This window comes from Leuciscus leuciscus, assembly GCF_965113295.1.
Source record: "Leuciscus leuciscus genome assembly, chromosome: 12".
Classification (NCBI taxonomy): domain Eukaryota; kingdom Metazoa; phylum Chordata; class Actinopteri; order Cypriniformes; family Leuciscidae; genus Leuciscus; species Leuciscus leuciscus.
Window position 1 is genome coordinate 42,970,400 of NC_138736.1, and position 22,743 is coordinate 42,993,142.

At 42.4% G+C, this 22,743-nt stretch overlaps 2 protein-coding genes across 6 annotated transcripts in view; one reads left to right on the forward strand and one right to left on the reverse strand.

Annotated features, from left to right (window-relative positions):
- LOC309511410 (phospholipase A and acyltransferase 3-like) overlaps positions 1-2,702 on the reverse strand; it is a 111,708-nt gene extending 109,006 nt beyond the window's left edge. The window contains exons 1-2 of one of the 2 annotated variants that reach the window (XM_082186650.1): positions 2,611-2,666; positions 2,200-2,299 (exon numbers count right to left, since the gene is read on the reverse strand). In XM_082186650.1, the coding sequence (XP_082042776.1) occupies positions 2,200-2,299; positions 2,611-2,619 (109 nt within the window). In that variant the 5' untranslated portion in view covers positions 2,620-2,666. Of the gene's footprint in view, positions 1-2,199; positions 2,300-2,610 lie in introns of both variants that reach the window. The other variant, XM_082186649.1, reaches the window with a different exon arrangement.
- LOC309511386 (uncharacterized protein) overlaps positions 1-22,743 on the forward strand; it is a 256,220-nt gene that overhangs the window by 46,209 nt on the left and 187,268 nt on the right. The gene's annotated exons all lie outside the window — the stretch shown is intronic.

Consider the following 22,743-nt stretch of genomic DNA (forward strand, 5'->3'; position numbering starts at 1 on the left):
TTCTGACAATATTTTGTCAAGATTAGAAAAGGTTTTGATCATAAATTATGAAACATGATTACGCCCAAAAGGGGTGGAGCCAGATAAAATAATTTAGACTACCGTTTATATGGTAACGCAACGTCCAATTTCAAAACGGCCTTCACAGGATGAATTCTGAGTTTGTAAGCTTTCAAATGATACCTAATTTATGATAACTACTAAAATATGTGATGTAATAAAAAAGGCGATAAAAAAGATAATATTATATTTTAGAGGGTGATATATACATTATACTTTTTAGAGGATAATATTGTTTTATCATTTTTTATTGACAAATACTAGATTATATATTTTATTATTATTTATTATTACTCTTAGCATGAAATCCAAAGATTCAATGATTAAAAGTGTGTGCGTCCACTTTTTGTGACAGACACCAGAACTCCTGTCCTATTTTTTGAGGTGCACTCTTGTCATAAATTCATCTATTACTGTTCCTACATAATCTGTGACAAAAAAACAGTGCTAAAATATCTATTTAGGAGTCTTAGACCTTTCCAACGATATATAGTTTGTCATGACTAGATTAGGATTTAATTGTGATATATTGAATTAAAAACTCAAAATACAAAGATGGTCCAAATTAATGTTAATCTCTTTTCTTATACCCTAAACAGGAGACGTGACTCAGGAGTCATATTTCTAAACGTGCTAAATAACAACATGAACAACATATTAATTAATTTTCTTCTTCAGCACCTTTTGACAATGTTCACAATTAATGTTAGCAGTATTATTATTATTTTTCCAGAAGAAAAGTAGGTTCAATATATATTTACTTTCCTCAAAATCTGAATGTCCTGCACTAACGGTAGCCATGTTGCCTGTCGACACACTAACACGTGGCATTTCTTTTGCTGAGGAGGAACACTGTGTCTTTATGTTGTCTTATGTTTAAATAACTAAATTAATGCTAGGCCTGAATATATTTAAATGTCTATATTCTGATTATAAACTAAGTATTACACTAGTGATGCTGTTACCGACACACACCAACACGTGAAGTTTCACTGCAGGTTTTCCAGTGGCTCATATGCAGAAGTTCATTAGATCGTTCTAACCCTAACTAGACCGTATGGTCAATAGCATGAAAAGCGTGTAAAAATGAAAAACACTCACAGTTCTTTACCAGGTGAATTACGAATCCATCGCCGTCACATAGACTCCAGTGTTGATATCCTAACGGCCTGAAGATTTCAATAAGGTCTCCTTTTTCCGGATTCTAATCATATAGGAGACAATAGCAGACGTTTGTCAAAATATAATATCATAATGTTCATCTAAAAGTTGAGTTACTTACAAGATATTTACTCTGCATGACTACATTCTGACACGCTGACACGCTGTAAACGTCATCAATGAACCGGAAGTTCTTAAGATCGATCCGGAATACGGTCAATAGCAATAAAAAATAAAAACTCACTTTCCTTGACCAGGTGAACTACATCGCCGACGTACAAAGCCCAATGTTGATATCCGCATCTGAAGATTTCTCCGGTCTCCAGTCTCCAATCTCCGGATTCTTATAAAGAAGACAATATCAGGCGTAGTATTTAAAAAAGATACATATGTCAAAATTTAAATCTGTCAAACTATAATATCATACTGTTTATCTAAAAGTTAAGTTGAGTTAATTACAATATATTTCCCGTTCCATTTGCCAACTCCTTCAGCTCTTCTGGTCTTCTGGTCTTCACTGTAATCATGAAGCTTTTATACCGCCAGCTGGCAATACTGTACTCCATGCAAATGACGAAACAATGAAACAACAGTTCCTATATAAATATACTAAATTAAAATGAAATGATTTCAGCACACTTGTGAAAACTCACATTCTGTTCAGTGATTAACTAAAGTGCATATTTAACTGACAGTGTGTTGATGAGAAACTGATGGTCGAACAGATCTTTGCTGAGGAGGAACACTGAGGAACGAGTCTTTATGTTGTCTTGTGTTTAAATAACTAAATTAATGCTAGGCCTGAATATATTTAAGTGTCTATATTCTGATTATGAACTAAGTATTACACTAGTGATGATGTTAAAGCTACAGACACACACCAGAGGTTTTCCAGTGGCTCATATTATTGCAGAAGCTCTTAAGATCGTTCCCGGCATACGGTCAGTAGCAGTGTGTAAAGTGTGTAAAAACACTCACAGACTGAGGTCAGGTGAATCACATATCCATCGCCGACATACACAGCCCAGTGCTGATATCCACCTCTGGGGATTTCAATGAGGTCTCCTTGCTCCAGTTTCTTATCATACAATTCAACAAAAGAAAGTGTTAAGTTAGCCTAAAAACAGCTTCTGAAAAACAGCAGCCAAAAACATGACATATGGTCGTTTCAGAGGTTTATAAGTATTTAGCTTTCTGTTTCCTTAGAGAACAACTTGTGTAGTTTTTAAACTCTTCCAAGTTCTGTTACCGTAGTAAAACTGCTTTCCGACAACCCTTGATCAATGAGCAAACAGTCTTTTATATCAGAAACATCAGCCAGAAAAGATCTATTAGCTGATGCTGTCTTTCACTCTCTCCGTACGTTTGAGTTCATTACAAGATATTTACCGGGGCCATGGCGAACTCCTTCTGCTCTTCTGCTCTTCTGCTCTTCAGCTCTTCTGCTCTTCTGTAATCCTGTTAGAAACACATGAAGCTTTTATACACAGGGGCAGGTCCAGGATGTTTGGCAACTATACAGACGATGGTAATGATGATGAAGATGAAGATGAAGATGAAGATGATGATGATGATGATGATGATGTACAGAATGTGCTGAGAGTCAGGTTTTATCGGATTAGAGGAAAACACAAACTCTTCAGTGACGGGGTTTGATTCACTGCACTGTAAATAATGAATCACAGATCTTGTAATTTTCATTAAAAAAATTAAGGTGATAATTAAAAATATTGTGTATATTTTATTACGGAAATTGTGGTTCAGTGTCGTACAGAAAATATTAAGAACATTTAATTAATAAAACGTACTCGGTTACTAACGTAACCTCGGTTCTCTCTAGAAGAGGGACCGAGTACTGCGTAAGATATCTTACGCTAGGGGAAAATCCTTTTTCCGCGAGATATTGAAGCCAAAAATTATCCTTAATTTTGTTATAATGCAAAACGCGTTGCAGCAGCAATGCAGACATAGGCGAGACAGCTCGCGCGCCTATTGGCTGCTCTGCGGCAACTGCAGCAGCCTATCGAGCGAGGCCTGGCGTGACGTCAGACCCAATCAGGGCACTTCGCGCCCGCTACGTCACGTCCCGCCGAAATGGGCGTGGTCTAGGCCTATAAATATCGCTCGCAGGCAGCTATTATCTGGTTTTTCATCATCGAAGCAACCAGAGCGTGTGCATGCACGGCAAGATACGCAGTACTCGGTCCCTCTTCTAGAGAGAACCGAGGTTACGTTAGTAACCGAGTACGTTCTCTTACGAGAGGTCTCTCGTACTGCGTAAGATATCTTACGCTAGGGGACCCAGTGTAAAACGCCGTGCGTGCTGAGATCTGACACCAAAGACCCAAGGGCGAAAAGCCCGGGGTACATATAGTGCACAATCACTCAGTGAACTCACAGAGAGTCCGGGAGAAGGAGGGGTGCAGCCTCACTTTCCACATAGAGTAGCGTCGAAGGGACGCAAATTTCATCATACAGACAGGGCGGGGTACGGCCTGAACTGATGGAAAAAATGTGGGTCTTACACAGTTTGCCCAGCTTTAAACTGTCGAAAATTGAGCTGTGCTCAGTAAACGCAGCATTCTGAGCTGAACGCATCAGGTCAGATAATACTGGTAGTCTAGACCGACAGCAGCCTGGCCTGCAGGGCGGGAACCTCTAGGTTATAGAACCTTATAAATGTAGACGGGGAGGCCCAGCCTGCCGCCATACAAATATCTTGCAAGGCAATCCCACTCGACCAAGCCCACGAAGAGGCCATGCCTCTTGTGGAATGCGCTCTGACACCCAAAGGGCACTGCATGCCCTTGGAGGCGTATGCCAGCGCTATAGCATCAACTATCCATCTGGATAGGCTCTGTTTCGACGCGGCTAGTCCCTTAGAACGTCCGCTAAACGAAACAAAGAGCTGTTCCGTCTGTCTGAAAACAGACGAGCGAGACACATAAGCTCGTAATGCCCTGACTGGGCAAAGGAGGCTCGCGTCTCTTTCCTCATCAGGGACCGGTAGGGCTGACAGAGAGATAATCTGCGCCCTAAACGGTGTGTTGAGGGATTTTGGAACATAACCGTGCTTAGGTTTGAGTATAACTTTTGAGTCATTGGGCCCAAACTCCATGCACGCCGCGCTCACAGAGAGCGCGTGCAGATCCCCTATGCGCTTCACCGAAGCGAGAGCCAGCAAAAACACCGTTTTGAAAGACAGGTGTTTCAAATCGATTGACTGTAAAGGCTCAAATGGCGCACCTTTCATGGCTTCCAGAACCGTAGAAAGGTCCCATACGGGGACTGAGGGAGGTCTGGGAGGATTCAGTCTCCTAGCTCCTTTAAGGAAGCGGATGACTAAATCGTTCCTTCCTATTGACTGACCAAGCGTTGTTTCTGAGAACGCTGCTATAGCCGCCACATAAACTTTGAGCGTGGAGGGGGCCCTGCCCCCATCCAACAGCTCTTGTAGGAAGGAAAGCACCTCCGTCACATCACAATTTGTGGGTGACACACCACGGGCTGTGCACCAGCCCGAAAACACTGACCATTTCGAAGAATAGAGTCGTCTTGTAGACGGAGCTCTAGCCTGCGTGATCGTGTTTAATACTCCTTTAGGGAGTCCAACATGTACCCGTTGATGGCCCAGACATGAAGGGACCATAGATCCGGGTGAGGATGCCAGATCGAGCCGCGGGCCTGTGAGAGGAGATCTCTCCTCACTGGTACTGGCCACGGGGCAGTACTTGCTAACTGCATCACGGCTGGGAACCAAGGTTGGTTTTTCCAGAGCGGTGCTACCAGCAGTACTGAGCATCCTTCTTCCCTGATCCGTTCTATCACCTGAGGCAGGAGAGAGACGGGGGGAAAAGCATAGAGCGGGCGGCGGGGCCACACATGGGCCAGCGCGCTCCTGCTCTTGGAGAAAAATTCTTGACAGTGAGCGTTTTCTTGAGACGCAAACAGGTCCACTTCCGCTCTGCCGAATTTCTTCCACAGCAGTTGGACTGTCTGTGGGTGTAGGGACCATTCGCCTGCCGGAACGTTGTTCCTGGACAGTCTGTCTGGTCCTATATTCATGATCCCTGGCACGTGCGCTGCTCTGAGCGAGCGCAGGTTGCACTGAGCCCATACCAGGAGGCGTTCTGCCAGCCTGTACAGTTTCTCGGATCTGATGCCGCCCTGGCGATTTATGTAGGATACCACAGACATGTTGTCCGAGCGGACCAAGACGTGGTGACCTTTTATTTGGGGACAAAAACGCGTCAGCGCGTTGTCTACTGCCAGCATTTCGAGGCAGTTTATGTGCAGGAGCTTCTCCCGTTCTGACCACTGGCCGAAGAACGGTCTGCCCTCGAGCAGCGCTCCCCATCCCGAGGTGGACGCGTCCGTGGACACCACTTTCACCCTCGAGGAAGTCCCCAGGCTTACACCTGATTGGTACCAGTCGTTCGCTTTCCAGGGTTTCAGCGCTGTAACGCATTTCTGATTGACCCTGAGGCGAAGCAAACCGGGTGCCCACGCTTTGCGTGGGACTCGCGCTTTCAGCCAAAACTGCAGCGGGCGCATGCGGAGCAGACCCAGCTGGAGTACTGACGATGCTGAGGCCATGAGACCTAGCATCTTCTGAAATCTTTTGAGCGGGACAGACGCGCCGCAGCGAAAAGAGTTCGCTGTGCGTCGAATGTCTACCACGCGCCGTTGTGATAGTCGCGCTATCATGGATAGTGAGTCCAGTTCTGTGCCCAGGAAAGATATTTTCTGACTGGGTGACAGGGAGCTCTTCGCCCAATTGACACTCAGACCCAAATCCTCGAGGTGATCGAGTAAAATGGTCGTGTGTTCTATGAGCACTGCGCGAGATTGCGCTAGAATCAGCCAATCGTCCAAATAATTCAGCACTCGTATGCCTCTCATTCTGAGGGGTGCGAGCGCCGCGTCCATGCACTTCGTAAATGTACGGGGTGCTAGGGACAAGCCGAACGGCAGGACTGTGTACTGATATGCCTGGCCCTCGAAGGCGAATCTCAAAAATCGCCTGTGACGTGACGCTATCTGTATTTGAAAATACGCGTCTTTCAGATCTATTGACACAAACCAATCTCCTTGGCGAATCTGCACAAGGATTTGCCTGGTCGTGAGCATCCTGAACTGTCGCTTCACAAGCACTTTGTTCAGTTGCCTTAGATCTAGTATGGGTCTGAGACCCCCGTCTTTTTTCGGTACCAGGAAGTATCTGCTGTATAGCCCTCCTTCGCTCTGATCTTGAGAGAGGGGTTCTATGGCCCCTTTTCTCAATAGTTTCGTCACTTCGGCTCGAAGTAGATGTGCTACTTCTGTTTTTACCGTGGTCTCGACGCGCGCCACATAGCGGCGAGGGCGTCGGCGAAACTGCAGCGAATAGCCTCTTTTTATAATGTTCAGCACCCACTTCGAAACCCCGGGCAGCTTTGCCCATGCGTCTGCATGGATAGCTAGGGGTCGAATACGAAGCGCGCTCCGCTCGCTCAGCGATGGAGAAGCTTCTGTGTGCTGTAACACAAGCGTGTCGCTCGTGACATTTGAGGCATGGGGCGCGCTGATGACAGCGGGCAGATTGCCCGCGCTCGACTCCTCTACGGTGGTTAACCGCGAGGGGGAGGGCTGGGCGGTTCCCGTGGGAACTGTCATGTCTATGTGTGGATGTGGGCGCGGGACAGCGGGCACATTTATCACACCGAAAACATCGTTCGCTTGCGTGAAGCGAGTGCACGTTGGTTTCGTTTTTACAGAAACCGTGAGACATGCGTAACGTGGTGTTAGTGGGCACTGGGTAGTGGGCACATTCACCATGTTTGAAGCGCAACCGACCTGAGTCGGTTTTATGTGCGCGAGCCCTGTGTGACAGGCTGTGCTTATGTGTAGGGATGGGCACTGGGCAGTGGGCATTCTTACTACACACGAAACACCATCGGCCGTGGCCGGGACACCAGAAAATACGCTCTTTTGGGGATTTATCTGGGTAGCCGTGAAAACGGCATTTGTGTGCAGGCAAGCGGGTGACAGAACCGACTTGTTGGCTGCAGAAAACACTGGAACAGTCACATTTTCTGGAACTGGACGAGCGAATAGCTTTGGTGTGAGTCCGGCCGCAGCGGGACTGGAACACCGTCGTTTTCCTAGCTGTGCTAGGACGACTTCGGGGCCTCGGGCTTCACCGTAACCTTAGGTCGCGGGCCGCGTCCTGCGGGGCGGCGACCGGATGAGCGGGAGCGCGGTCTCGCGCTTCTGGCCTGGCGGCGCTGTGAAGTGGAGGCAGTGGACGGTGGCTGTGGCTGTGAGCTCTGAGCAGACGGTTTCGCACGGCCTGCTGCAGAGCTGGAGCGCTTCGGGAGGAAGTGCTTCATAGCCTGAGACGCTTTCTGTACCTCTGCGAATCTCTCCGCGAAATCTTTGACGGAGGATCCGAAGAGGCCTGCGGCGGAAAGCGGGGCGTCGAGGAACGCGGTGCGCTCAGACTCGGCCATTTCCGAGAGCGTCAGCCATAGATGTCTCTCAGACACGGTGAGAGAAGCCATAGTCCGTCCAATGGCTTGCGCTGCGGACTTAGTAACACGAAGGGCGAGGTCCGTGGCACTCCTTAAGTCCGGCACGCAGATCGCGTCAGGTCCTTCCTCATCCAGCTTACGGAGGAGATCGGCCTGGAAGATCTGGAGCGTTGCCATGGTATGCAACGCTGACGCAGCTTGCCCGGCGGCGGAGAAAGCGCGGTGGAGCAAGCTCGACGTCGTGCGGCAAGCTTTAGAGGGTAGGGCCGGCTTAGCGCGCCGTCCAGCGGAGGGCGGGCATAAGTGGGCCGCTATCGCCTCTTCAACCGGCGGCAGCGAGAGGTATCCTTTGTTCTTGGCATCGTCAACAGCGGAGAATGCCAAAGAAACAGCAGGACGCACTCTAGCAGAATAGGGGGCGCTCCAGGACTTGGCGACTTCTTCGTGTAACTCAGGAAGAAAGGGCGCCGGCCTGGACACAGGTGAAGCGCGCTCCCCAGGCAGGAAAAATCCATCCAGCCGGTTGTGAGCGGGCTGCTCAGGCGAAGACCACTCGAGGCCGAGGCTCGCCGCGGCCTGTGCGAGTACTCGCATGAGTTCCGTCTCTATGGAAGCTCTCTTGCCTGACGAAGTGCGGGCAGGGGGCGCGGGGTCCTCAGAGCCCGCCCAATCCTCACTGCCTGACGCCAGGATAGAGCAGGAATCATCCTCTCCCAGCAGGGCTTCCTCATCCGCGATATCAACGGAAGCGGCGGCAGACGGCGGCCGCTGTCCGTCAGGAAGCGAAATAGAAGAAGCCGGGGAAGCAAGCGGGCGAACCGGCGAGCTTTGGCGGCTGAGGGAGGGTTCCGGGGCCCGCTGGGCACGGCGCGACGCCGCGGCGGGCGGGGGAGCAGTCTCGGTGAAGACGGCTAGGCGAGTCCTCAGAGTCGCCATTGCCATCAGCTCGCAGTGAGGGCATCCGCCGTCAGCGAGCGCGAGAGCTGCATGTTCCTCACCCAGGCAGGAAACGCAGATCACGTGGCGGTCCCCGTCGCTGAGTGTGGCTCTGCACGAGCCGCAGGAAGGCATCTTTAAAAAGACGCTAGCTCTTTTAGAAATGTGTGTCGCAGCGGCGACACACACACACAGAAATACAGTGTAATAAAAGAGAAGGATATAAGCGCCGGAAAGCGCAGCAGGAAGGCAGGAAGGCGGCGCGGCCAGCGACTTCAGTGACTCGTCCCGCTGAAGGTGCTCTCTCTCGACGGCGCGGCTCCTAATCCAGCTCCAGCGATGCGTGTGCTTCGCTTGAAGGATGAAAAATCAGATAATAGCTGCCTGCGAGCGATATTTATAGGCCTAGACCACGCCCATTTCGGCGGGACGTGACGTAGCGGGCGCGAAGTGCCCTGATTGGGTCTGACGTCACGCCAGGCCTCGCTCGATAGGCTGCTGCAGTTGCCGCAGAGCAGCCAATAGGCGCGCGAGCTGTCTCGCCTATGTCTGCATTGCTGCTGCAACGCGTTTTGCGTTTTGCAAAATTAAGGATAATTTTTGGCTTCAATATCTCGCGGAAAAAGGATTTTCCCCTAGCGTAAGATATCTTACGCAGTACGAGAGACCTCTCGTAAGAGAACCAAGAGATAGATTTTCCTTTTTTTTTTTTTTAAGGAAACAAACACAGTTTTGTGTGGAGGACGAGAAATGACTTAAGTATAAATAAATAAATGAATGAATAAATACATAAATGCAGAAATAAATAAATGAATGAATAAAATGAATAATTAATTAATTAAATGCTGAAATAAATGCAGAAATACATAAATGAATGAATACATAAATAAATAATTTTGTCAAAAGTATCATTTTTAATTGTTCTTTTTTTTTACTATTTGTGTTATACTACATTTTTCTTAATTTATTTATGCATTTCTACATTTCTACATGTATTTAAGTGTACGTATGTTAATAAGGTAGGCAGTCCTAACCTCTCTCAATGCAGGATAGGTTACATTTACATTTATTCATTTAGCAGACACTCTTATCTAAAGCGACGTACAAATGAGAGCAATAGAAACAGTTAAACTAACAGTAGGACAGCAATATGCAAGTGCTGTGACCCTTCTCAGTTTAGTCTAAGGCAGTAAATGTAATTAAAAAAAATAAAAATAAATTATAGAACAGAATAGAATAGGAGAGAAAGAGTTAGTATTACTGGATCTAGTGCTGACGGCTAAACAGGATCGGTATCGTTACGGCTGTGCTGCTGTAGATACTAGTTTTGTTATATATGGCGAATTTTTAGCAAATGATAGATCATGCACCAAGCGTTTATATGTGTCTGTATTTATTTATTCATTTATTCATTCATTCATTTATTCATTTATTTATGTATTTCTACATATATTTATTTATTTATTTGTTTATTTATTTATTCATTCATTTATTTATGTATTTCTACATATATTTATTTAATTCTGCATTTACGTATTTATTCATTTATTTACACTTAAGTCATTTCTCGTCCTCCACACATGACAACAGACGATAGTTTGGTGTAAAATGACTGTGATAAACAAGAGAGCAAACGCTGTGAGCCGCTCTGATCTGAAGCTTTCACCTCAAAGACATTCACAGAGCTCAAGAAAATGGTTACCTATCAATATTGTTATCCTGAGATTTATGAAATAAATAAATAAATGCTGAAATTGTTAAAATGATAAATAATTGGAATATTCACCTGTGGAGCATTCTGCGAGAATTATGAAATGTTGAGTTGTGAACACATTGGGTTTTTGATTTATGTATTGGCTAAGATGGGTCACATAAAATCAAGAAATAGGCACTCTAAAAGTGATGAATAAACAGTGAGATTTTAACATATAATCTGTATCTGAAGAGGTGAACATTTCACTTCAGACTTTTCCTAAGGACAGTTTTGCCAAGCATTATGCACAGAAGCATGTTGCTTTGTTCATTGAGCAATAACTGCTATAATAACAGTGCAGTAACACGTTTGTTTCTTGTGCTAGCAGCATATTTAATTATACAATATAACTCAAAGTCAAATATAAACAGGTCATTTCCATTCACTCAAATTCACACAATTTTCAAGAGTCAACTCAAGTAAAAAGTTTTTTTTTATAAAAAAGCATATTTCACTAAAAATATTAAATACATTGTGTCATAGACTAATTTAGGGGATTTTGCATGATTTATTCAGGTGGATTCCATGAAAGAAATCGAGTCTTAACTACTCAAAAATATCATGTGTAATATTGTTACCATCATTTTTTGATGGAATTTGGGTGGATCTGTGTCTGGTCACTTTCACTTTCTGCTGCGACTCAATTCAAATGTGAGAGGAAGGTGTCCAGGGATTAAAGTTCTCCGTCGCTGCAATGGATTTGCGTTAATTGTAGAGAGTCTGCGACGAATTTTCGTCAATATCAGGCTTCCCCCCAGTCCTTATGTCTTGAATTCCTTTTTTTTTTTATAATTTTAAGGCCGTAAATATGCTTACATTTCTCAAATAGTGAAATAAATGTCTTAATTTTTGTTTGAATGGGTCTTAAATTAAGGAAGGACGAGGTGTATTCACCCTGCTGAGGGGGATGTGATCAAAGCCTGGAGTGGAGCAAAAGCACGTTCCTCTCTGCACTCTGAGTGATCTGTAATCACTGAGTTTCGGTTCTATACACAGATGTCCTGTTTTCAACAGTACAGGATGGGGCGCATCCCAGAGGCATAGAGCCAGATAGGTGAGTTGATCCGCTACTGCAACAACCTTAAGTATTTAAGCTTTCCTCCATGTATGAGACGTGCTCCAGTTCACGTGCAATGCAATATCCATTATGTAATCAGGATACAAAAATCCAGTAACTGTAATTCGTTACAGTTACGTCAAAAAACGTAGTAATCAGATTATAGTTACATTTTGAAAAAAGGGGGAATACTTTCAGGATTACAATGGTTTAATTTAAAACTTAATAAATCAGTATTTTGGCATAATAACACTATATTAAGCGCTGCTTGATTATACAGTAGTTCCTGGTTCTGTTGACAGTAATGACTCGCGTGTGCCACCCGCTGGTGCATGTGCAAATAACAGCTGTCTACAATCTCCTCAGACGCTGAGTGAATCACTGCTGCCAGTAGAAACGTTGCCCGTGGGACAAAAACGCTTTCAATCCATGGAAACTCCGCTGACATTTTGTTTTCAAAGAAGAAAATGCAAACAACATGGTTGTACCAAAATGTAATTTCTTAATCTCTTCTCACTTAACGGGATGTTCGCTGCCTAGGTAACATAGGGGAACTCCCACTGCCCACGCCCCAAGATTAGTCAGGCAAATTAAGAAAGATCACGGCTTTAGTCAACATGTGGAGGGGGTGGTGGCGCAATGGATAAGACACATGCCTTTGGTGTGAGAGACCCGGGTTCGAAATCCACTGTGAGACACCAATGTGTCCCTGAGCAAGACACTTAACCCCTAGTTGCTCCAGAGGCGTGCGACCTCTGACATATATAGCAATTGTAAGTCGCTTTGGATAAAAGCGTCAGCTAAATGAATAAATGTAAATGTAAACATGTAGCCTAGGCCTATTTTAAAATAAACTAATGTTTAGATTGTGTAGAAATTTAAAATGTTGTGTTTTTTGTTTTTTGCTTGTATATGTTAGTTAAAAATAAAACAAAAATAATCTGTAATACCATACATAAAGCCACTAGATGTCTGTATAGCCCTTTACATAAATATTCAGGGCTGTGTGTTCCCAAGTCCCAAGTTGTGGAAATGAGACATGATTGCTTAGTTTTAATAGGTTTTTAGCTACAACATAGTTACTTACAGCTATAAGACATTTTCTATAGTTTATATTTAGCAAATATTTTACACAGGACCAAATTCTTAATAAATAAAAGTAAAAAAAAAATTAAATAAATTCTTCTTGCTTGACTTTATTTATATATGTGACCTTGAAGTAATCCAAAAGTAATCAGATTACATTACTTTCATATTGTGGTACTTGGATTACGTTACTGAATACTTTTTTCATGAAGTAATTTGTAACTGTAACGGAATACATTTTTAAAGTAACCCTCCCAAGCCTGGTCTCCCGATATATGATCCCATCTTACTCATGTCCAGGGATGCGTTTCCCAAAAGCATCGTTAGCCAACTATGTTCTGTAAGAACTGATTTTCCTGCTAAGACAAAACTCACCCTGCAATAAAGCCATAAAACAGAAGATAGCAAAGACAGAGCACAGGACATTGTCCTGTCCAAACTTTTCTCTTTCCTTATCTCTGCATCCCCCTCTCCCTCCTCCCTCGCTCTCCCTGATTCAAGTCAGCAAAAGTTCACTAAGAATGTCTATATAACACATATGATGTATCTTGTGAATCTATTCATGTTTGGTATCATTTTAAGTGTCTCAGTGTGATTGGTAAAATGGTCTTAATTTCATTGCAGTCATTGGTTTAATGAGAAAGATTGAGAACTTAGGAGAATCCTGTTCTCCTCTCTGGGTGATGTCTCTTCAAGATATCTCCCGAAACCAGGTGCTACCCCCTGGGGGACATGGATTGACCCAAAACAACTCAACAATATTTGTATAACCCTTATGTTCTGGTCTGGGTATTTAAGGGTAGGTGACAGAGCAGTCTTTGGGGAAGCCTGTAATCAGGAACATCCCCCATACAGTGCTGTGTTCAGTGTTTTCCTGTTGGAAAGCCCTGACACACCTCTGTGTGTTTCTGTCAGGAATGCATTGCTTACTTTTAGAGTTATCTTTGAGTAACTAATGTTATGTATTTATTATTTCTGAATTGGCTTTTAATCATTTACTTATGTAATTGGCATGATACATTTTACCTGACAAATAAATGTTACATCTTGAGTTATTCTGAAGTTTTCTGAACTCATTGTTTCAGTAGATTATGAGGAGGCTGGTGCTCCCGCAGCTCTGTGTCCAGGATAGGTCAAACTAAAGGCGCATGTATGAACGGAGCAGTGGCACGTCATCTGAAGACCTTTTGATTTCTGTCTATCACTGACTTGGCAAGTTGTACGGAAGTGGCTAAATAAACTACACTGTTCTGTATGCGTGAGCAGTAGGCAACCGACTTAAGAGGTATTAGCAAACCCTGCACGCTCTGACCAAGATCAGACTGGCGAGGCTGTGTCCGTGAGATCCACGTAAACCCGGGCGTGTGACTCTGTGTGGCATCGGGTCCCTTAATGAATGAATAATTGAAAGTATGGGATACTCAGAATAATCAAAGATCTAAATTAATTCATAATCAATATTTATGACTATTTTCTAATCAGAAACACGATCTAAATTTGATTATCATTTGAAATTGGAGTCAGATTAAGCGCAGAGCTAAAGTAATACTAAAACTAAATTCCAATAAATTAAGTGAACTTCACTGGAGCGCTGAAAAGACATACACGCATTATTCCTTCGCCAGGCCGTTGGATTCCGTCGTTGGGCCAATGGATGGTCCTTACAAAGTGGTGACCCCGACGTGATTCTCCAGATTGCGAGTGTCTTTTCAGCGAAATATTGGGACTTGCAACAAGTAAGAGAAATAAGATGTCTCTCTCTTTCTTCATCCGTTGTGGTAAGTACATTCTTTTTGCCTTTTTAGAAGTGTTGAGGGAAAATTCAGACGCACCTCATATAGACACATATAGTCGGCATACCCAGTTAGACCAGAGAATGCAAAATCCGGTGGGGCTTGAGAATTAGATAAAACCACATATCAGGGACATGATAGCGGCAGCGTAGATGAGAAATGACATCCCTTGCTTTAACTTTAAATACCTCCTTGTTTGCCTATGTTACCCGCATCAGGGCTGGGAAGCCTGAATGGGTGAGGTGAATCAGCCACTTCTGCCGGCTCTGTAGAATGATAAATGAAACGCTGTGAGACAGGAGTACTGGCTGTAAGCTCCGGCAAAGTTTAATTAACTCTCTCGTTTTTCTTAGCTCTCAATGTATTCACAACATTAACATATTTAACTTTACAGAACAACAATTACTTGTTTCTCTGTAACACATTCCATTAATGAAAATAACTTTTCAATAAAGGCTTTTCCGAAATTACTTTTGTCTATACTTGACTTGTTCTGCAACACATTATAATCAATCACAATACATTGACCTGCTACTGTTTTCACATGTTTTCACATCCTCATGAACACTAATTCCATTTTCACACTGTCACATAAATGAATCTCGCATTTGGCTTCACATTAACCTCATGTTTTACATGCAAGACGCCATTTTGGCTCTAGTTCACACATGCATGCACTGCCATTTTGGCTCGAGATAACTCCACTGGCAAATGTACATTTAACTCGCTTAAACTTTATCATCCAATTACAATCAACATATAAAACACTTTATAAACATTCCTAAACTCTTTTCACATGAGTATTTTCTCTCATTTCACTTCAAATTCACATATTTGTCACTCATGTGTAATCTGATATTTGACTCATTACTACTGCATACGTATGAACAAAACTAAGTCTTTCTCAGTAACTTACCAAAAATAAACATATACATGTTTGAAACACAGTGTTTTAACATCAGTTTCGACCAGTTTTAGAATTGTTTTTGCTCACCTGTAGAATGATAAATGAAACGCTGTGAGACAGGAGTACTGGCTGTGGGAGCATGCCTATGTTCCCACAGCCCTATGTTCCCACAAATGGCCTACCCCTGACCCCACCCCTAACCCTACCCGTAACTGGGGTTTAGACAATGTTCCCACAAATGGCCTACTCCTGACCCCACCCCTAACCCTACCCGTAACTGGGGTTTAGACAATGTTCCCACAAATGGCCTACTCCTGACCCCACCCCTAACCCTACCCGTAACTGGGGTTTAGACAATGTTCCCACAAATGGCCTACTCCTGACCCCACCCCTAACCCTACCCGTAACTGGGGTTTAGACGAATTGTAAAAAAAAAAAAAATCTTAGAAATATGGGAACATAGGGCTGACCGCCTGGCGGGAAGCTCCGGCAAAGTTTAATTAACTCTAAAGCACCCGGTGCAGTACCTTAGTTCAACAGCGCTAAACGCCCTCTAAAGGAGACAATAATAACAGAAACATTTTCTTTACCCACAACAAAGAATGTAATGATGAATTTACCCATCAATAGACGAATGTTGAAGCCACATGCATTTATGAACAATACAACATTTTAAAGGGGTATCCTTTTTTCTCTCTTTTTATTTTAACATATATACATACATTTTTCAACCTACTACACTTACACAACAAGAGATGAAACCTAAATTGGAATAATATCATCCAAATGTTATTCTGGTACTCAACAGAGGGTTGAAAACTAAAAACTTAAATTCTGAAGTAAATAATGTTGTTACATTTGATTATTTGCTTTGCTGCACCAACATTGCAACACTGGAAATAAGAAAATGGTCACGCTAACTTGTGAAAAAATCTTGTGATTTGATGAGCTAAAAGATAACAAGTAAAAATGTCTCACTTGAATCCTTTGTGTGCGAAATGTAAAGTTGGACAAAACAGTGTAATTAAATTAGATTATTTCAAAATAAATGATCTGAGAAAATGATCTCAGTCCTAGAGAACAGCTGCTATGCAGAAGCCCTAGAGAAAAATACGCTACATTTTAAAACTGATGCATATAATGACAATTATTGTGTCACTAAGAGGCTTGTAGCCAGGCCTGATAGTGTCAGAGGACATGCACAGCTTGTCCTTGTCTCATGAGAGAATTTAGACAAAGACCAATATGAATTACATCAAAGTAATCACTGTTCTCTGAAAATCTTTCAATAGTGTTAAAAAGTTCATGACTGATGTCCCATATGGTTTAAACAACACCATTTAAGGCTCAGTCTTATAAAACATAGCTTTTAATTTGGTCTTATATCAGACTTTGCAATCGCTGCATTCTTGTATGTTTTTGAGGTCTCAAAAGAGACTGACAAAAGTAACAAACCAAAAAACAATCTTGGCGCCCTCCATCAGACCTGTTTGTCCAACCTTTCTTTCACATTCAAATAGATTCTTAAAAGAATGCAATTGATAACATCTCAGCCTAAAACAAGATAATTGTGTCCAAGTCTATATTGTAGTCACAAAAATCTTTAAATTGAGCAATGATTTGACCCATGTTTCTCAGTGCTTGCAGTCCATTGAATTTTCACAGCATCAAAGCAGCTGTAACTGGTTTCCAGTTTGGTTTGTTGCTGTGCACACATGCTCATGCCAGCACAGCTGGAGCTGCAGGGCCAAACGCCTTCTAGAAGATCAGTGAGAAGACAAGTCAGTCTGGACAAATTACTCAGTAGAGACCCCAGAGACCAGTAAATACAATTATTTTTAATTTATACTATTTTATAGAATATAATTTATATTATGACCAGATTGTGATATATATTATATTATAATGGTCAGGAATAGCTTTAATCTCTTGATGATTCAGCATTGGTTTAGAAGAGGAAAGGATGTTAAAGGAGATTGGAAAGAATCAGAATGTATAAAGAGGGAATGTGCAGCCCGATCTCATCCCAAGTCGTCATATACTGACGCTTTTGACATTTCGTCTACATCGAACGCACATGGCACCCTTTAGCGTCAATATGAGACGCAGATAGATATGGGTCAGATGGCGCCTCCTAGTGGTCTAACCCTAACCCTACCCCAGACCTAAACCTACCCATAACCGAACAAAGCTCTGTGCGTCTCATATTGACGCTAAAGGGTGCCATGTGCGTTCGATGTAGATGAAATGTCAAAAGCGTCAGTACATGACGACTTGGGATGAGAATGTGTTGGAATGTGTATGTAGGGAGCAAGAGGAACACTACTAGTGTTGGGAGGAATGAGATAATAGATGGTTAGAGAAAGTATTGGTAAGAAAGGAAACTGAAAGGAAGAATGAATCAGAAAGAACTTCTTTACCTTCTATTTGTGCAAGAATCTTTAATGAGAGAAATTACAATGCCCAGTATAAACCAACTAAAATGATCAATCTGATTGCCATGCCTTGAATATCCATCCAAAGCCACAGGATGATTTAATTTTGATCTAACAGATCTTCAACCCAGTAACAAGGGGAGGTACAGGTTTTAATTTCTCTTGCAACAAAACCACAAACAAAGTGGCGCAAGTGATAACTAACTCCTCTCTAGGAGCGTCAGCTCACATGGGATCTGATCAGGGAAGGTATTTTACATAGTCCACACGGACACAGGTATTTTTATAACCAGAGTTTTTCCTCCTCCGTTTAAAAAAAAAATCCCGTCCACACATGCTCGGTTTAAAAGAAATCTCCGCCTACATGAAAATGCAAAAACACGCTATCACGGGCTGTCAAGAGCATGTCACACCAGCAGGCGGCGATCGTAAAGCCACGTTGGCCAATCAGAAGCTTGAATCAGAAGCAAAAACCCCGGTTTTACTGTCTACATCAGTGGTTCTCAACCTCTCCTGCAGGGACCCCCTGACAGGCCATGTTTCTGTTTTAACCCTGAAGTGGCACACCTGATTCAATTAATGAGTAGTTATTAGAGTAGGAATTAGTCAATTAATCAATTAGTCAACTACTCATTAAGCCTTTAATTAATTGAATCAGGTGTGCCATTTCAGGGTTAAAACAGAAACATGGCCTGTCAGGGGGTCCCTGCAGGAGAGGTTGAGAACCACTGGTCTACATGATAACACTGCAACCGGCGTTTCTGAAAACCCTCACCCTGGCAGGAGTTTTCAGAAATGTTCGGCTTCAGTGACCTGATACTGCGTTTCCGTGTGGACGAACGGCCGAACCGCGTAAAAGAAGTCACGGTTATAAAAATACCCGTGTCCGTGTGGACAAGGCCTTACCTGTCACGATTCATGTCTGTGTTCCCCTGTCTCATCCTATGTTTAGCAGTTCCCCGTTATGTTGATTAGTCTTCCCAGGTGTTTTTCATTAGCCACGCCCCCTTGTTATCTTGTTTAGCTTGTCTGTCTGTGTATTTAAGCCCTGTGTCTTGTTTCAGTCTTTAATTGTGAGTTCTCGACGTTGTATGTTGGCTGTTCCTGTTCCTGAGTCTCTGTCTGAGTTTGTTATCTTTTGAGTTTCTTTAATAAAACCTGCTGCACTTGGATTCTGCATCTGCTTCAGCTGTCTACGTTACATTACTGGACATGTAAGAACAGTTGTGTGAAATGTAAACATCAGGCAGAAAATCTACAGTCTTTATGGACCACAGAGATCCAAATGGTCAATTGTTTGAATAGCACCATAAATTCCAAAGGCTAAATAAACAAGCACAGCACCACACCTGGAGATCTAATCGCTCTGAACACAGATCTGGCTAGTGTCGATAAACAGCATCATGTAAAGAGATTCCTCCAGTTTAATTGACCTTTTCTTTGCAAAAACATGATCATGATAATGATACATGTGTTCAGTTCAGTTCAAGTTTATTGTCATATGCATATTCGTACAGAGTACCACAGCAATGAGATACAATGTGCCTTAGCACTCTCTCAGCACCCGTCAATAAATAAGGTAGAATAAAAATAAAATTAAAACATCTGCTCAAACCTCAACCCTCCTTCCTCTTGCACTATCGTTCAGTAGCCTTACAACCTGTGGGTAAAAACTGTCCCTAAAACGTGATGTACGCGTTGGGATGCTCTGCAAACGTCTCCCTGATGGGAGTTGGGAGAAGAGACTATGTGCCGGATGACTAACATCCTGTATAATACCCAGTGCTTTCCCAGTGCTGCGTTTCCAATAAATGTCCTGGAGTGATTCCAGTGGAACCCCAATCATTTCTGATGCAGTTTTAACCACCTTTGTCAGAAGATTCAATTCACTTGAAGTAGCCCTGCCAAACCACACTGTAATATTACCTGTCAATATACACTCAATTGTACAGCGGTACATTTAAAAAAAAAAATGTTAAGTGACATACCATATTTCTTAAGACACCTCAAGAAGTTAAGCCTCTGGTGTGCCTTCTTAATGGCACAGGTGATATGGAAAGACCATGAAAGGGAGTCTGAAATATGAATGCCTAAAAACTTAAAAGTATTAACAATTTCAACTAGTTACGTACTGCTCCGAGATCCAAATGCAGTTTTATTTAAAGGGTTATACAGAATCGTAATCAAAATCCAGGCAAAGGTCGTACACAGGCAGGCAATCCAACAAACAGACAAATCCAGAGGGTGAGGCAGAAACAGGAAAACCAGGACACGGGCAGAGATCAGGAACCAGGAATAACGACAACAAAGGAAATGCTCAGAATTGCAGTGGAAGAACGTACAAGACTTCGCAGGGAATGATGAGGTGAACCAGGCTTATATGGGGTGAACTAAACAATATAATGAGACACAGGTGAATGTGATAATCAGGGATGATGAGTCCGGGCAGTGAATTATGGGAAATGTAGTAGTGAGTGAATAATGATAGTCTGATGTGGAGTGCCCTCAGGTGGCTCTCAAGGGCACTCCAGCTGATGACCGTTACACAACTGCAGAGATGTTAATGTAGACAGGTGTATGTGTGGGTTTATTTCTTCTAAAATCTATGATGACCTCCTTAGTTTTCCCCACATTCAGGGACAGATTATTTCTTCGGCACCACATGATCAAATTACTCACCTCATCCCTATAGGCAGTTTCATTATTGCTGTCAATGAGTCCTACCACTGTAGTATCGTCTGCAAATTTCACAATACTGTTTGTGGGATGTTTTGCAATACAGTCATAGGTATACAGACTATATAATAGAGGACTAAGACAGCAACCTTGAGGTGCTCCGGTATTTAACACGATAGGGGCTGAGTACGTAGTGCCTACTCTAACTGTCTGGGGACGGCCTGTTAGGAAGTCCTGTATCCACCTGCAGATGGAAGTACAGAGGCCCAGGTCTACCCAGGTCTATCTCTTTGTAAACTAAAACTAATTTTCTTCTAATGGCATAAAATCTTAACAGATCAAATCCATCAGTAACAACTGTCTGGCTAAGGCCATCAAATAAATATTGAGATAGACCATCTATCTTAATGCAATTTGTATAAAGATTCAAGATTAAACTGTGTTTTCCTGTCTAGATCTATTTCATAAGCTGTAAGCCATAATCATCAAAATTATAACAAATAAAGGCTTGAAATATCTCACTTTGCATGTAATGAGTCTATATAACATATTAGTTTCACCTTTTAAGTTGATTTACTGAAATAAATTAACTTTTGCACTTAGATGTTATGATATATTCAGCCACCATGGACTCGAGAAGAGAACCGAACTGTCAGGAGGAAGAAGCGCTACTGACGCTGAATTACTCGAACAGCGGAAACATGTTATAAAAGGTTCAGTCCAACATTAACCAGCGCTGACAAAGATGATGCCAAACTATACGGGCTGATTAACTGCTCGTCCTCAAACATTTCACAAACATTCTTCCTCTCCTGAAAGATTCACATCTCTGTCTCCTCAGAGCATCACAAGCTCCTACTGGAAACTCCTGACCACTCGAGGGATCTCTCTAATTAACCGGGAGAGTGATTCTTAGCTTTAAGAAATGTGATAACTTTCTTTTTTACTTAAGTTTGAAAGTAGGAGTAAATCTCATGAATTCTCAGCACTGAAGACTAAAATGGCACTTTGAGAAGCTTGATAAATACGGCCCTGGTCAACAATAAAACAGATGAATAAAACACCACTGATTCTTTCCATCATCATCATCATTAGTGAAACATGTTTAGAAGAAAAACCCAGTCTCACGTCAGTTCGTGATATGGTCACGTAATTTAATCTATTGATTCGTGCCACGGACACGTTTATTTAGTTATTTTCGTAATACCAGCACGTTTTTTAAACAAATGTATTTTCAATGGGAAGCGTTTTTCGTCATCACAGCACGATTCTGCCTGTCGGCTGCAGCAGAGAAGCTGTTTAATCAACATTTATTCACGAGATCTTATCTTATCATGGTTTATGTATTTTTTAATGTTATTATTTCGGTCTTATTGCCAGGGAAGCTGGATTGCTTTGCTGTTTATTGATATTTTTTTAATTATATTTTATCAGTAGGAAATCGCGCTGAAGAAGTCTCGTTCCGAACACATCACGATATTTGGCATCAGTTCACGTGTGTCAGCTGTTGGTAAGTAGTAAAGACCTAAATACGCTGTCCTAATAATGTGTGATATAATGTCTTTTCTGTTTGTCGATATTAATCTGCCATTATATCTGCCATTTCCACGGAGACTTTGCTTCATTGCTTTCTAATTCAAAATAGGGTGATTAAACACTGCCTGTCACGTGACGTGCTATAGGCCTAGATATTCATATCAGATTAAAAATAGTACAATTAGTTCCAAAGTTGTATTTGTAGTAGAAGCACAGTAAAAACAACACTTACCATGCTTTTACCACAGTAACATTAGTTTTACTGTGATAAGTGTAGTAAAAAGACAGTAATCACAAAACTTACCATGCTTTTACCACACTGTTGGTAGTTTTAATGTGATACTTATTGTAAATGCACAGTAACCACAACACTTACCATGCTTTTACCACAGTAACCCTAGTTTTACTGTGATAGGTGTGGTAAAATGACAGTAACCACAAAACTTACCATGCTTTAAACCTCAGTAACCTTAGTTTTACTGTGATTGGTGTAGCAAAGGACAGTAATCACAAAACTTACCATGCTTTTACCTCAGTATTGATAGTTTTAAAGTGATATTTGTTGTAAATGCATATTAACCACAACACTTGCCATGCTTTTAACGCTTTATAATGTAACATCCAATATTTGTAAGGTAAATCAGTACTTTTTCCTTTAAATAATCCTATATATTATACATAATGATATTTTCTTTTCTCTTTTTACAGCTGAAAAGACCAAAAGGGCCTTTCAGACTCAGTCAGCCCATTATTGTTTGAGGAGAAGTAAACGGAGGAGACGGAAAGCTGCAAAGGCAAATATTCACAATGATATGTATGTGTTGGTTTTAA